This window comes from Simochromis diagramma, unplaced genomic scaffold, assembly GCF_900408965.1.
Source record: "Simochromis diagramma unplaced genomic scaffold, fSimDia1.1 OVJJ01000216.1, whole genome shotgun sequence".
Lineage (NCBI taxonomy): Eukaryota > Metazoa > Chordata > Actinopteri > Cichliformes > Cichlidae > Simochromis > Simochromis diagramma.
The window spans coordinates 20017362-20034265 of record NW_024386883.1 but is presented as its reverse complement, the minus strand read 5'-3'; the positions used below and the strand labels follow the sequence as shown (position 1 = coordinate 20034265).

At 40.9% G+C, this 16904-nt stretch overlaps 2 protein-coding genes and 1 long non-coding RNA gene across 3 annotated transcripts; 2 read left to right on the top strand and 1 right to left on the bottom strand.

Moving 5' to 3' along the window:
• Positions 1 to 937: 937 nt before the first annotated feature.
• Positions 938 to 1668, top strand: LOC120734050 (histone H1-like). The gene has a single exon (XM_040032619.1). It carries the CDS (start codon positions 1009 to 1011, stop codon positions 1618 to 1620), a length of 612 nt encoding a protein of 203 aa, XP_039888553.1. The 5' UTR covers positions 938 to 1008; the 3' UTR covers positions 1621 to 1668.
• A 3812-nt stretch (positions 1669 to 5480) lies between these two features.
• LOC120734053 (histone H2B 1/2-like) lies at positions 5481 to 5919 on the top strand. The gene has a single exon (XM_040032622.1). The coding sequence runs from the start codon at positions 5525 to 5527 to the stop codon at positions 5897 to 5899; it is 375 nt and encodes a 124-aa protein (XP_039888556.1). The 5' UTR covers positions 5481 to 5524; the 3' UTR covers positions 5900 to 5919.
• A 4885-nt stretch (positions 5920 to 10804) lies between these two features.
• Positions 10805 to 16496, bottom strand: LOC120734049. The gene is made up of 2 exons (XR_005695960.1): positions 15908 to 16496; positions 10805 to 12677 (listed from the first exon to the last, which is right to left on the bottom strand). It is a non-coding gene; the product is annotated as an uncharacterized LOC120734049 (long non-coding RNA).
• Between the last annotated feature and the right edge of the window lie 408 nt (positions 16497 to 16904).

Sequence of the window (16904 nt, the reverse complement as noted above, 5' to 3'; positions counted from 1 at the left end):
GTGCAAGTCTGAAGCTCATGAGGTTTTTGAAACTCGAAAAGGAATGAGAATACAAAGAAAACTTAGACATAGATGAAAATATATGTTGGCTTCTAAAACAGAGAACGGGATACAGGGACCTTCAAATGCCTGCCTTCAAGTTGGAGCATCAAATGGCTATTTTTTTCTGTAATTTGTAACATTTCTGTCTGTCATTGCCTCTCTCCACACATTTTCTTTCTTTCTTGTTTTCTTATGAAGCAGAAAGTTGAAAGAGCCCTATAAACCGGCCTGTCTTCTTTAAACCGTCACAACTTCCAATAGGCTTCCAATGTCTTCAAATCGCGGACTCAACAAGGCTCCGAGGGGCTCTTAATAATACAATTGTGTGTTATAATCCCCTGTAATGTTCAGTATTTCTCTCAATTCGTGATAAATGTTCTTAGCAAAAGAAACTTTTAAAGCGAACAGCTCCGGTATGAAGCCTGGCTGTCACCAGCCTCCACCTTCATTAGTGTGTTTGCTGCAGTCACAATATCTTCATTTTATTCCAAACTGACTGCCAGCAGGTGGATGTTTTCACTTTGAATGTGTAAAAGAACATGTGGCTCAGCTGGAAAAGTGATTTTGGTGCAGGTTTACTTGATTTGAAGTCCTTTTATGGGGTAAAAGAAGGGGCGAAGCCGCCAAGCTCCGCTGTGACTCGCCGAGGTTTCGGAGTTTCAGGGAAAAACTGCAATAAGCACCGGGGCTCAGCATGGGCTAAATTTGAAGACACTCGTGCCCGCTTGTCAGCTGCTTTACTGTCAGTCCGCATCGTTGCCTCTTGAGCTACTTTTTAACGTGTTTATCTGGAAGAGAAAACACAGAACACGTTCACTCGGGCTGCAAGCGAGAGCGCCGCGCTGGATTGAGTCTCCACGGTTCTCATGTTGCATTGAAAAGGCGACTCCTGCTGCGAGTTTCTCATCTCGTCTCTCGGACTCCAGTTGGATCGCGAAAGCAGCAAAGAAAACAAAAGAAGGAAAAATGGCAGAAGTAGCACCAGCGCCAGCCGCCGCTCCCGCTAAACCAGCGAAGAAAAAGGCTTCCAAGCCCAAGAAGACCGGCCCTAGCGTCAGCGACCAAATCCTTAAAGTAGTGACCGCTTCCAAAGAAAGGAAAGGGGTGTCACTAGCTGCCCTGAAGAAGGCTCTGGCTGCCGGAGGATATGATGTGGAGAAGAACAACGCCCGCGTTAAGATCGCCATCAAAAGCCTGGTTTCCAAGGGCACTCTGGTTCAGACTAAGGGCACCGGCGCTTCTGGTTCTTTCAAGCTAGGCAAGAAAACCGCTGAGACCAAGCCCAAGAAGCCAGCGAAGAAGGCTGCTCCTAAAGCCAAGAAGCCCGCCGCTGCCAAAAAACCTGCGGCAGCGAAGAAGGCTAAGGCAGTAAAGAAGCCCGCAGCCGCGAAAAAGTCTCCGAAGAAGGCTAAGAAACCAGCTGCTGCCAAGAAGCCCGCCAAGAAAGCCGTGAAGAGCCCGAAGAAGGTCGCCAAAAGCCCGAAGAAGGTGGTCAAGAAGGCGCCCGCAGCCAAGAAATCCCCGGCAAAGAAGGCTGCCAAGCCTAAGGCGAAAAAGACCGCAGCCAAGAAGAAGTAAGCTGTCATCGCTGTTACGTTTGAACTCAAAGGCTCTTTTAAGAGCCACCACAATCTTACAAGAGCCTGTTCCTAAAGCCATCAGTTATACAAATTTATTGCGAGGCATGTATAGCAGACAGAGCCTAGAGAGGAAGCAAATCTCTTCACATCTGCTATTTTAATTAACGTTTTTAATTTAATTATTACTTGCACACACCAGCTAGCATCCTAGTAAAGATTATGTAGTACATCCGGTTTTTAATGCCAGCTTTGAAAAATGCAGAAACTGCAAGTAAAACTTGCACCATAAAAGCTGCTTCTAGAAATTTAAGCATCCCCAAAAAATTAGATCCACTTAAGTGCTTACACACAATATTTTTGGTATGTGTTTATGCATGTGCGCGCATGCATGTGCGTGCGCTGTAAAGTCATTAAAAAGCTCCATGGCATACTAGACTCCAGGAAAGTGGCCTCTTGGCTCTGCCCAACTTTAAAAACTGCTGTCAAGGGCTTTCTATTACGTCCGCACATCAGACAGCGAGTGGTGAGACCTTTATTTGACTTGTTATTGAAACAACTGAGCAAGATGAAAAGAGGTGTGCTGTGATGCGTAACATGGAATCACGTCCCTATTCTACAGAGAGTAAAGAGTAATACGAGTTGAAGGCAGTTAAGTATAATGAACGTGAATTAGAAAATATTAGCTACAGGTATAATGAATAATGTTTGATGGTGGGCACCAAAGTGAACTAAATAAATACACCTTTAAATAATTGGGTCAAAATATATATTTAATTAAAATAGGAAATCAATACATTTACTTATTATGTGTGCTGGGGATATACGATAAATTTTCAATAAAACAAATGTCCATTAAGTGATTGTCTTTAGTTTTGCACCCATGGCCTTCCATACAGAACCAGTGTCCAGGCTTGGTTCCTCTGAACAGAGTCCCATGTTCATTGACTTCCTGAGCTACATTGAGTAGATCACTGCTTGAGTCCTAATAATCAAATACGACACAAACTTTTCTTTCCACCCCCCAAAATACATGTTCAAACCACCTTATCAATATCGCAGAGAATTGTCACATGATATCAAATACAGTGTATCAACTCAGCTGTGCAGAGGCAAACATAATGAAGTAGTTCATTTCGAGTTGTACATTCATGCGCCTCTTCATATTTTTGTCCACCAGAGGGCAGAAAAGCGTTAAAAAGCTTAGAGTAACTAACCCTTCTTCAATACAAGCTTCACTGCGTCGGATACCTTAATTTGGCCACCACTACGCTTAATAATGATGGCAATATTATGAGCAAACCTTTTAATATTACCTTTTAATAGTGTCCTTTAATGGTTAAACTACAACAAATTCATTAAGACTGTTGTCTTCTTATCTCCAAAAGTTGATTCTGTTCATCTGGACGTAGCATTTTGTTGGAGAAACATTTCGTCACTCATCCAAGTGACTTCTTCAGTCTCAGCTGACTGCAGGTTCTTCGCCATCTTACAATGCTGTGATTGCAGCCATTCCCCAACTCTCTGTGAATGGTACTCATGGCCATTGATCAGTGGTCATGAGAATTTGCATAATTAAGATTGAGGAGCTGACCTCCCAGCCCATTGTTCCTTCACTGGGCTGGTTTCAGTCATTATGCAAATGTGCTGTTTATAAAATTTGGGGAAACCTGCAGTCAGCTGAGACTGAAGAAGTCACTTGGATGAGTGACAAAACGTTTCTCACCACAAAACGCTACGTCCAGATGAACAGAATCAACTTTTGGAGATATATTTACCTGGATGACTGAGCATCATCAAGATGTTTTCTTCTTAATGTGTTTTAATGCTTTGTGTTTTAAATAGTGCTTTATATCCCTAAAATAGTCAGGGATCACTGTCAGCATCTCTGGGTTTTTATTAGAGATTTATTAGCATGTTTTAAAGCTCAGTTTTTAAGAATCTTATGATGTAACTACTGCCAATAAGCCAGACACAAGAGTCAGAAAAGAATCACTCTGAGGTCAACAAAGATTTGAATGGGCGTGCGAAGCTGAGGATCAGCAGTTCTCATAGCTAGTAATCAAAATCAAATATTTAAGAAAAATCAAGTGGGAATTTACAGGATGATATCTAGATGATATCTATATATAGTTTAAAATAGACGTCTGTCTGTCTGTCTGTCTGTCTGTCTATCTATCTGTCTATCTGTCTATCTATCTATCAACACTATGTCTGGTTGGTGGCTAACCAACCAGACATTGTAAGCTTCAGCTGAGTGTATTTTCTTTTCTTTTTCTTGTTTGGTTCACAAGAGAGAGGCTTTTTTTTTTTTTTTTTTAATTTTACCACCACTATGTCCGGTTGGTAGACAAACATGAGAAGACGGCCGTAGTGATCGATGTAGCGGTTCCGAATGACAGCAATATCAGGAAGAAGGAACACGAGAAGCTGGAGAAATACCAAGGGCTCAGAGAAGAGCTCGAGAAGATGTGGAGGGTGAAGGTAACAGTGCTCCCCGTGGTAATCGGAGCACTAGGTGCGGTGACTCCCAAGCTAGGCGAGTGGCTCCAGCAGATCCCGGGAATAACATCGGAGATCTCTGTCCTGAAGAGCGCAGTCCTGGGAACAGCTAAGATACTGCGCAGGACCCTCAAGCTCCCAGGCCTCTGGTAGAGGACCCGAGCTTGAAGGATAAACCGCCCGCAGGGGCGTGCTGGGTGTTTTTATATATATATATATATATATATATATATATATATATATATATATATATATATATATACATACATACATACATACATACATACATACATACATACATACATACATACAGTGACCTCCTTGGTTGTTTTCTGAACACCGTTGGGTACGGTGCTGGTATCCCTATCTGTAGTTACAGAGACCAGTGGTGTTATCCACAGACTTCACACATGGATTTGGTGAATGCATGGATTATTGTTCCTATAGCATTAATTAAAGCAGTACTTGAAATATCGTGATTTGCAATGTTGCCTCACGGGATGTTTCTGAGTTTTAATCCAGCTGCCTGCTGCTTTTCTTTCAGCAATTGCATGTTCTCCCTGTTGTTGCGTCCTGCAGTCCAAACACTGGTTAGTTTAATTGGTGATTCTAGATTGACTGTAGCTGTGAATGAGGGTGTCTGTTTCTCTGTGTCAGCTGTGCAGCTCCCCCACAAAGAATAAATGTACAGATTCAGTGAGTGCTGTTCTTCAATCTGCAAAAGCCATTCATTCATTCTCAGCTATCACACCTCAGACAAAGAAACCCTGGTCAAGGTGTTGGTCTGTCTCAGGATGGGGCTACAGATTGTGTGGAACTAAGTTTAAACGTATGTTTATTTGAGTTGTTTATGATGCTTATGACAATGCTGAAGCTCGGAACTGGGAATCAAACCAGAACGCTAGAGGTTACTTGATGCTTTCATCTTCTTTCCTCTGGTCACTTCTTCAGAGCAAATGTACAGCAGTAACAGTATCAGTGGCACAGGTTTACATTTTTTTATTTATGTATTTGTTTATTTATATTAAAAGACTGAGAATCAACCTTTGCATTGTCATGCACAGGACGTAAAATGTTCAACAAATGTTTAACACTTGGTGATGAGATCATATGCAAACTATAAGCTTTCAAAATTAATAGAAATTAAATATTTATGACAGGGCGCCACATTTAACTGATTAATTGAACTGATTGAAGGGGGGGACTGACGCTGACAGGAACTTCCAGCTTTCCTTTTTGGTCTTCCATGTTTACACGGCACGCCCAATCTTTCGACCAAAGGCAGAGCCTCGACCAATGACAGGCGGGGATCTGCACAGCCTTATTTGCATACAGCGGAAATAAAAGGGAGCTGCTCTGCGCTGACGAGCATTTTCTCTGCTGTGAAGTAGCAAAGAAGAAAAATGCCTGAACCCGCCAAGTCCGCGCCCAAGAAGGGCTCCAAGAAAGCCGTGACTAAAACCGCCGGCAAGGGAGGCAAGAAGAAGAGAAAGACCAGGAAGGAGAGCTACGCCATCTACGTGTACAAGGTGCTGAAGCAGGTGCACCCCGACACCGGCATCTCCTCCAAGGCCATGAGCATCATGAACTCGTTCGTCAACGACATCTTCGAGCGCATCGCTGCTGAGGCCTCCCGCCTGGCTCACTACAACAAGCGCTCCACCATCACCTCCAGGGAGATCCAGACCGCCGTGCGCCTCCTGCTGCCCGGTGAGCTGGCCAAGCACGCCGTGTCCGAGGGCACAAAGGCCGTGACCAAGTACACCAGCTCCAAGTAAACTGCAGCTCTACTCCACCCAAAAAAGGCTCTTCTCAGAGCCACCCACTTCTTCTAAAGAGCACATGTCCACACAAAATTTTAAAGTAACACGAACTGTTGAAAACTGTGTAGTACTTCAAAGTCAAAAGCAAACAGACAATCAAGTATTTGTTTTATGTTGTAAAACAGCGCGATTATATCGTGTGTGTGTTCGTTCTCTCCCCCCTTCCTTCAATTGCGTTATACATATACACAAAGCACATCTAATGTTTTGTTATCCCAAACTGAGCGAATTACAGACTAGTGCACTTCATATATATATTTTTCGAAGTACCTAATATACTTTGGGAAAAAAAACTTGGCGTTTTACAGTTGATCAGAGTGTTTAATATGAACTAAAAAGATTCTAGTGATCATTACATGTGTTTATTTTTATTTTTTTTTTTTTTAAAAGTGAACTAGATTAAAATGTCAACATTTGGACAACCGAAGAGTGGGCGGAGCCACAGAGCCTCAATCCGCCCAGCGAAACTCGTTCATACCGTTTTCTTTTACGTCCTCAGAGCACACATAAAGACACAGGACCTGTGTCACTGACTTTCATTCGTCTTTGTTCGGTCAAAGAAGAAACTATAACCATGAGTGGAAGGGGCAAGGGAGGCAAAGGACTTGGAAAAGGAGGCGCTAAGCGTCACCGTAAAGTTCTCCGCGATAACATCCAGGGAATCACCAAACCCGCCATCCGCCGTCTTGCTCGTCGTGGCGGAGTGAAGCGTATCTCGGGTCTGATCTACGAGGAGACCCGGGGTGTGCTGAAGGTGTTCCTGGAGAACGTGATCCGTGACGCCGTCACTTACACCGAGCACGCCAAGAGGAAGACCGTGACCGCCATGGACGTGGTGTACGCTCTGAAGAGACAGGGCCGCACTCTGTACGGCTTCGGCGGTTAAACTCATTCACACCAACTGAAAGAACTCAACGGCTCTTTTAAGAGCCACACACCTCCCTTTAAGAGCTTCGTTCTAATACGATGTACTAGTTATAATATGGCAACATTTCGGACATACTTTATTCAGCAAATCAAGACTATGTTAAACTATAACTGGTTCAGTCACTTGCATTTTGTTTTTCATTTGACTTTACTCGTTCAGAGAACAGACTGTAACCATGAGTGGAAGAGGCACTTTAAACTTGTGTTTGGGGATCTTGTGGATCAGTGGAAATTGGATGGCTTAAATCTTTTACAATTAAACTCAAAACAGATATATAATAAAATCAATCTAAAAAAAAATAAAAATAAAGGTATGATACAATATAAGGCTGTGGAAAAAGAAGAAAATCAGAAAATAGTTAAAAACATATATGATAAAGTAATATCCGGGAACATGAGAGATACAGTGTGGCTTATCTCTGTCGGACGTCTCCCAGTCAGAGCTGTGGTTCTGTGGAGTTGCTTCGTTACTACTAAGAAATGCCCCATGGAGAATTGTGATGAAGACGAAACTCTTGATCATCTATTGATATCATGTTACAGGACGGTTGAAATAAGGAGGATGGAAAAACTAGGTTTTAATATTGAAAATAATATAAAATCAGTAAGATATGGTTTGTTTAAAGAAAAGATGAGTGGAAATAAAAGATTGTTTTGGCTGGTGATGTGTATTATAAATGTACACATATGGGAAAACAAGGGCTAAAGGTGTCATAGAACAAAAAATAAGTAGTTTTGTAGTATGTAAAAACATTGTAACTGAGCTGAGAAGAAGGAAAACGAGAGATATGAAATTAGGAAACGACTTGCTGTGGGAGCTTTTATTATTGTAAAATGTAAAATAAGATGTGAATAATTTGTGCATGGTGCTTGTATTATGTGTATTTGTAATTGTGAATTTTGATATTTAAATAAAGTAATTTAAAAAAAAAAAGTAAAGGGGGGTAACTCTTAGTTTATCCTTGCCCACCTGCTCCTTTTGTGCCCAGTGTTAGAATCTATCATGCCACCCTATACACCTGCACCCTATGCCTCCAAGATTGGCAATTTATGGGTCAGATTGAAATATGGTGGGGAAGGAGAACCTCCCACTAGAGATTATGAAGCGGAGGAATTGCTTTTTCAGTCCTCTTGGGTGAATCCTCGGGACATTTACTCTTTCATCTCCCTCCCAAACAGAAGGGACTTTGAACTGTGTTTTTTCCAGGAAGCTCCTCTACAACGCTTCATGGAGATTGTTGCTTCAAGCTCTGACCAACCAAAATGGAAAGAGTGGACAGTAGAATCATCTCTTCAAATTGAAATAATCACCCTTGTGGTCAAATTCTGGACAGGAAGAATCCATGATCATGACATCGAATTATATTTGAAAAGATATTGTGAGGCGTTACATCCACCTATTAAGCCGGTGGACAAATTCGGCCTGTGGGATCGGAAGTTTAAAGTTAGTCTTCGGAGAGATAAAGATGGACATTTCATTCATATCCCCAATTCCATCTCTCTGGGTCCGTACAATGGTCGAGTTATCTATCCTGGTCAAACGGCTAGATGCTTTATTTGCCAGGCTTCTGATCATCAAGTAAAAGAATGTCCCACAATCAAGTGCTGGAAATGTGGAAATCTGGGACATAAAGCTAAAATATGTCAAAATGAAAGTGAATGTTCTCTTTGTGGTCAAATAAGACATACTTTTTCAAATGTCCAAGATCATATGCAAACATGGCTAAGAATCAGCATCAATCTCTTTCTGCTTTTGAGACATCTGATCTACAGCAGACAGCAGGAACTCTAGAAGACTCTGAGGTCCATTTGATTGTGTCTCAAGCTCCAGCAGGAGAACAAAAAGGAATGTGAAATTAAAGAAGAAGTAGCTAAATGGGAAAATAAAAATACTAACGAGCGAGTTAATATAGTCAAAACGCATATAGTATCTAAACTTCTTTTCCTTGCCACGTTTTTTCCTCCTCCTCATAAAACAATTATACTTTCAAACAAATTGTGTGTTAAATTAATATGGGGAACAAACCGAGAGGTAACGAAACGAACCTTGATGTATAAAGGCAAAGAGTGTGGTGGATTGGGTGCGCCAGATCTCCGCATCAATTTGAGAATTCCGTTTATTAAAAATGTTTTTAGCACTCTTAATAGGTGAACTCCGTGGATTAGAGGTGATGTAGCATAATGGGAAAAATTAAAAGGTAGGGCTAGATCAAATATACCTCATAAGCTTCTTTTTGGCAACACTACAGAATAGTGGAAAGACCTTAATATTAACTGGACAAAAGTATATAATATAATTAATAATAAAAATAATGAAGGACAGATAAAATATAAGGGCGTGGGCGTAGAAGAATACCCGTTAATAGTTAAAAATATCTATGACAAATTAATCTCTGAAAATATGAGAGATACAGTTTGGTTGATTTCTGTTGGACGTCTCCCCGTTAGAGCGGTGGTTCAGTGGAGCTGTTATGTTACCACCAAAGAATGTCCAATGTCACGATGTGCCGAAGATGAAACCCTTGAACATTTACTGCTATCCTGTTACAGAACAGTAGAAATCAGACAGCAAATGACTAAAGTGGGGTTTGAAATTGATAACAACATACGAGCTATAAAATATGGTCTGTTTAAAGAAAGAAAAAAAAAAAAAAAAAGTACGACAGTAAAAGACGCCTCTTTTGCAGCGGATGGGGGAGCAGGTGGTGGCACTGCAGGTGATGGCATGGGAGCCACGGATGGTGGCACTGCAGGCGAGTCAGGCTGCTGGACGGGCCCCTCGGACCCTTCAGCTGGAACAGGTGGCTGAGTAAACAACTGAGGTGAGAACTGAGCAGGTGACGAAGCTGATAGGTGAGCTAAAGTCTGAGCTATGGAGAGAAGTTTAAGATGTATTGAATGTTGTAAGGATGGTAGTAATGGGGGGGGGGGGTGGACTTTGTTCGTTCAGAGAAGAAACTTTAACCATGAGTGGAAGAGGCAAGGGTGGCATTGTCGCCTGAGTTTATCCCTTCCCTTCTGCTTGTTAGCCCTTGTGTGTTTAAACATGCCCCCTTATGTACCTTTACCCTATGCCTCTAAATTTGGCAACCTATGGGTAAGGTTGAAATATGGTGGAAGTAACGATCCACCTTCCCGCGATTATGTGGCGGAGGAACTCCTTTTCCAATCTTCTTGGGTAAACCCCCAGGACATCTATTCTTTCATTTCATTACCCAATAGAAGAGAGTTTGAGTTGTGCTTCCTTCAAGAAGCCCCCTTACGACGGTTCTTGGAAATTCATCATACCAACTTAAATCACCCGAAGTGGAAGGAATGGTCTGTAGAATCTCCAGTCCAGCTAGAAGTCACAACAATTGTGGTGAAATTTTGGACAGGGAGAGTTCCGGACCAAGACATTGAGCTCTATCTACAAAGGTACTGTGAAGTCTTGCAACCTCCTGTGAAGCCGGTTGACAAATTCGGCTTATGGTACGGAGTAAGAAAATTCAAAGTACGAATGCGGAGAGATGGAGCAGGTCATATTGTTTCCATCCCTAACTCCATCTCTCTGGGGCCTTTTAATGGGCGTGTCATATATCCTGGACAGGCAAACAGATGTTTCGTCTGCCAAGCTCTAGACCATCAAGTAAGAGACTGTCCTACCTTTAAGTGCTGGAAATGCGGGGAGTTGGGTCATAAAGCTAAAGAATGCCAAAATGACAGCGAGTGTTCCCTGTGCGGACTGAAGGGACACACCTTCTTTAAATGTCCCAAATCCTTTGCCAATATAACTAAAGCCTCCCAGCAGCCCTCCACGAGTGCTTTTCGAACAAACCTTCCAACTAGGGCTGGGCGATATGGCCTAAAATCAATATCACGATAAATTGAGCAGTTAACCTCGATAACGATAAATGGACGATAACCACCCCAAGTGCCCAAAAAAAACCAAACTTTTTTTTTTTTTCTTTCATTTGATGGGGCTGTGGCAAGCAGCATAGTTCCTCCAGTTATTTTGATAATATTATTCCCCCTAGACCTATTCATTGCAATTATATTATTACCACTTTAAAGGACTGTAAAATGTCACTGAAAATAAATGAAGACAATAGTAGTAAGTACTTTTAGTGGTTAAGATTTATTAACTGAACAAAATAAAAAGTGTAGGATACAATATGTAACCATGCTCTCTAAAAAAAATGTGTATCCCTTGTAAACAAAATAGTTTAATAATAAATATGTTTCACATTGGCTATTCACAAAGTAAACAATGATTGTGCAAATGTAATGCCATCATGGACAAAGGCCTATCTCTGCTAAGGCCTTGAGGTACTATAACTTGTAAACAAATAATGTCACAAACACAAATGTCAATTGAACACAGAAAAAACTATAATAAATACTAAGCACTGCCATGTGACTAGTGAAAACTATAAACTCTTAAACAAAAACATTAAATAGTGCTGTTTGCAAAAAACTTCAATAGAACACTGATAGTTAAAATTAGGCAGGGCTTGAACATTTTTTTTGTTAACAAGCGTCTCCTCTTCCTCCTCCACCAGCTCTACCTCCGTCGCTGCTGCTTCAACATTTAAATCGTCCTCCATTTGTTCACCCGTGTCTCGTCTTGTTACAGGTAGTAGAGTCATGTGACTCCACCCCGTCAAGTCTGTAACGTAGCACAGCGTCTTAAAGGGACATGAACATCGCCAACCTGCACATGCCTTTTTTTTTTTTTTTTTTTTTAAATACCGAATTTACCGACATGGGCAAAATGACGTCGATGAGAGTCATAAATTTCGGTAACGATAAATTTTTGATATATCGCCCAGCCCTACTTCCAACCACTTCAGCGCTGCCAGTAGCTTCAAATCCAGCCCCGCTACAAGAAAAGCTCACATATGGAAATGTGTCCTTAATAAATCCATTGGCTGTCCCTGACGCTGCTTCAGGACAAGAACCCGGTAATCGTACCACAACAAATCTTCCAGGAGTAACAGAGCCGCAGACAGACAATAACAACATAGAGGAGGATTTGATGCTCTCAAGACAACTTGAAGAAATAACAGTAAAAAGTGGAGAAGAACCGGGAGACCAATCCTTCTCACAAACCTCTGATGTGGAAAGTGAGAGCGATGACGAACGAAGGGAAAGCGAGGAAGAAAATTCATCTGAAAGCTACTTAAGTGCAAGTGATAGTGAAGAATCACCCATTTTGACTCCAGTGGAGATTTCTCCTACGGATTATCCAGCAAGACGAGATGATGTGGATCCACAAACAGGGATTTTTCTTAACAAACAGCATCCTGCAATGGAGGAATTGGTCAATGAAACAACGAAAGGAGGAAGGAAAAGAAGTGTCTCGATGGCGTCTTATAGCAGAGATAAGAGAAAAGACGATCGATCCAGCCCTCCGCAAGGTAATGTTGAATCTACAATGTTCCCTCTCTCTACCGAATAACCTCCTATTACATAAATAGGAGTACTCTTAAAATAATAACATGGAATGTTAGAGGGTTACAATCAGAAAGATACAGAAAAAGGAAAGTTGAAAATTTATTAAAGCTAAATTATGATATTCTCTGTCTACAAGAGATGAGACTGAAAAGTGACAATGATATATCTGCACTAACTCAAATGTGGTGTCCGGGGCACTCAATAATTTCAATCGGGGAGGATAGTGCAGATGGAGTTGGTGTTGGTATCTTTTTTAAAGACTCAAATGTGAACATAATAAGACGAAGGGACATTATTCCTGGAAGACTTCTTTTAGTTGACTGTTTTTATCATGGAGAGAAGATGTGGATCATCAATGTTTATACTGCACCTGAAAGGACAAAGAAAATGAGGCTGTTAAAAAAAAAATGAAGCAGCTCTTGGAAGTGGGTTTTAATTTAATATGTGGCGATTTTAATATTGTAACGGAGGAAAGTGATAGAGTTGCTACAATGCCTTTTAAGATCAATCGTAAAGGTAAATTTTTAGCGCAGGTTTGCGCAGATGCTTCCCTTAGAGATCTCTATAGAATATTACATCCCACAAAGACTCATTTTACTAGATTTGACACAAATGTCAAAACTAGAATAGATAGGATTTATATTTCTTCTTCAATACACGCCCTTAATTATGACACCTATATGACTGATCTATCTGATCATATGATTGTTAAAGCTACAATGCAGTGTGGTCTTGACTATCCTAAAAGCTATTGGAAATTAAATACGGCGTGTTTGAGGAATCTAGCGCTAATACAAGAACTAAAATGTGAAATTAAAAAAATATTGCAATTAAGAGTTCTGGTAAGTTCTGAGATTGAACTGTGGGATTTGCTTAAAAGCCGATTGAAAGATTTCTTCAAATTCAAATGTCGGGAGTTAGATCATGCCAAGAATATGAAATATAATGAAGATGTAAAAGCATATATAAGTCTAAAGTGTGTGTGTGTGTGTGTGTATGTATGTATGTATGTATGTATGTAGTATATATATATATTTATTAAAAAAACAACAACAAAAAAACAAAAAACGAAGAAGAGGAACATCAGATGGATGAGTTGAAAAAAGAAATCGAATTGATAAATAATGAATTATTATTTAATATGCAGATAACAGCAGGGTGTGATGAAAATGGAAACACTGACTTTGCGATTGTGTCTGGTCAGAGGAGACGTGGTAGCAACTTTATCCCCTCTATTAGGGATGGAAGTGGAAAATTAACCGCCAATGGGAGTGAGAAAAGATACGTTGTCAGAGAACAATGCTTTTCCATGTTTTCTGCATTACCTTCAGACAGCAATGCTTTACGATCATTGTTAAATGTTATTGAACCTCTTGAACCTTCTGTTTTTGATTCACTCCTTGGGGTGATAAGAAAAGAGGTTTTAGCTGCTATTGAGCAACTGAATAACAATAAAACTCCAGGTTTAGATGGTCTCCCAGCTGAGTTTTACAAGTTGGGTATAGCGGAAGTAAATGAACTTTTAACCTCAGCTTTGAATTCAGGGCTTGAAAAAGGAGTATTATGTGAGTCTTTCTATTTTGGCCTGATGTGTTTATTATATAAAAAAGGTGATAAAAGTGATATAAATAATTATAGACAATTAACAATAATGAATGTTGATTATAAAATATTAGCTAAAATAATAATGAATAGATTAGAAGATATATTAGATAAAATTATTGTGAAGGAACAGACATGTGCTATAAAAGGTCGCCAGATGTGGGATAATCTGTGCACCCTTAGAGAGGTAATATACTCCAGAAGAGACTGACTTTTTTATTCTTGGCTTAGATCAAAAGAAAGCATTTGATTATCTTTCTCATTCGTATATATGGGCGGTTATGAAAGCCTATGGGATGCCGGACGGTTTCATCGCCATAGTAAAATTGTTATATAAAAAAAAAAAAAAATCCATCATACAAGTCAAGGTAAATGGAATTTTGACCGAACAATTCCATGCTTCCTGTGGAGTGAAACAGGGATGCCCGCTAAGCGCTGCTTTGTATGTTTTAGCCATCAATCCCTTATTGAAACTAATTAATAAAGACTAATATTAAAGGTTACTGTTTTAATGATGGCTATAGAGTGACAGCTATGGCTTATGCCAACGATGTTACAGTTATTATTAGGAACCAGGATGAGTTGGACAGGTTATTTTTTCACCTCAAACAATATGAATTGGCATCAGGGGCAAAATTAAACCCAGAAAAAACAGAAGGCGTGTGGTTTGGTTCCTCACTACAAAAGCCAAAAATAAACATACAAGTAAATAACGAAATGAAAGTCTTGGGAATTTGGATCAACAAAGGGGACCCCTGTTTGTTAAACTGGTCTAAAAAAAAGGAATGCGAAATTAAGAAGTAGCTAAATGGGAAAATAAAAATACTAACTATAAAGCACGAGTTAATATAGTCAAAACCCATATAGTATCTAAACTTCTCTTCCTTGCCACGGTTTTTCCTCCTCCTCACAAATCACTTTTAAACAAATTGTGTGTTAAATTAATATGGGGAAGAAACCGTGAGGTAACGAAACGAACCTTGATGTATAAAAGGCAAAGAGTGTGGTGAATTGGGTGCGCCAGATCTCCGTATCACTTTGAGAATTCTGTTTATTAAAAATGTTTTTAGCGCTCTTAATAGGGGAACTCCGTGGATTAGAGGTGATGTAGCACAATGGGGAAAATTAAAAGGTAGGGCTAGATCCAATATACCTTATTATAAGCTCCTTTTTGGAGACACTACGGAACAGTGGAAAGACTAAACAAGTATACAATATAATTAATAGTAAAAATAATGAAGGACAGATAAAATATAAGGGCGTGGGCGTAGAAGAATACCCGTTGGTAGTTAAAAATATCTATGACAAATTAATTTCTGAAAATATGAGAGATACAGTTTGGTTGATTTCTGTTGGACGTCTCCCCGTTAGAGCGGTGGTTCAGTGGAGCTGTTATGTTACCACCAAAGAATGTCCAATGTCACGATGTGCCGAAGATGAAACCCTTGAACATTTACTGCCCTTTTACTAACCCTAACCCCTAACCCTTTACTAACTAATTTACTAACCCTAACCGGAGCAGGGATCAGGTGGACCTCAGCCTCCCCCACCCAAAGCACTAAAACAGGTGCAGGGGAATGCTGGGCCTGAGCTGCACTGGGAGCAGGAACACAACGGGGTGAAGGAGCAGGCTCAGCAAACACAGACTCATCTAAAATGCTTGTTAGCTTCCTACCACCACCACCACGTCTAGCAGTCTCAGTCTTTGATTTAACAGTTTTCAGTCTCAGACTTTACGTGGCCAGGTTTAGAAAAAAAACAGACTTGGCAAAAGTGGGTTTTAGCTTATTTCCACCACGATGAACAGTATTAAAAAAAAAATCTCAGAGGAATGTATATTGTCATTAACTAGCTCGTGAGGAGCTAACCAAAACTGGCCTTCCAATCCAAATCATCATCATCATCGCGAGAAGAGATCCCGAAGGTGTCTGAGGTGAGATTATAGTCCTTTCTGTTTATTGGCTCAGGAGTGTGGGCAAGGTAGTCATTTCAACTCACCACCACAAGTTGCTCAGAATTGTCCATATGACGGTGGCGTGGGCACCGCTTTCCTCGGGAGGAGCAACGCTGTGGCTCCAGCAAGAAATGTGTGTCTGAAGTTAAACGAAGACCTCCCACTTATAGTGTAGGTAGCACAAGTGCAGGCGAAGCAGCAGGTGAAGCAGCATGGCAACTCTGGGGACCCCCCAGAGCTAAACGAGTCCCATGAAAAATGTGCCCATAGTCGGGGGTGAGCCATGGCCTCCACCGGAGCTCCTCTAGCTGGGAGAGAGCTACCTGCCGGCGCTCGTGCAGTTCAACATCTGCTGGGTCCATATTCTGGTCGCAATCTTCTGTCAAGTGTCGCTGTGTGCAGGCAGGAGTAGTGGACCCAAAGTGCAGACTCACAGCAGGCAAGTGTACTTCAAACTGAGCTTTTATTGCTGGATGGCAAAACATAACAGAAATGCAAATAAACTTATAAGCAGGCAGCCCACACAGCATAAATGAGAGTAGATCATGACACCGACAAACTGAAACACAGGGCTAAAATACACAGAGGGAGCGATCAGGGAATGGGCAACAGGAGGGAAACACAGCTGGGGCAAATCAGGCCTAACGAAACTGGGGAAGCAAAACCAGATACATTAACATAAGACATGGACCTTCAAAATAAAACAGGAAACATAACACAGACTGAACTTACAGACACAGACTCACAGGCAGGCACTACAACAGAGGGAACAGAGACGTGGGACCAGGGCAGACACTGACTGGACACGGGGATATAGCAGACAGGGGAGACAGCAACTAAGGATTACACGACATAAACCATAAGACATGACTCTAACAAAGAAACCAAAGACTAGAAATGATAAATAATATAATAAACTCAAAAACCCTGGGTCAATGACCCAGGCATCCTAACATTAACCCTCGGTTAAGGTGGTGATAGTACTATGAGCGGGGCCCTGGGTACGTCACTTAATTTTACTGGTAAACAGGAGAAACAATA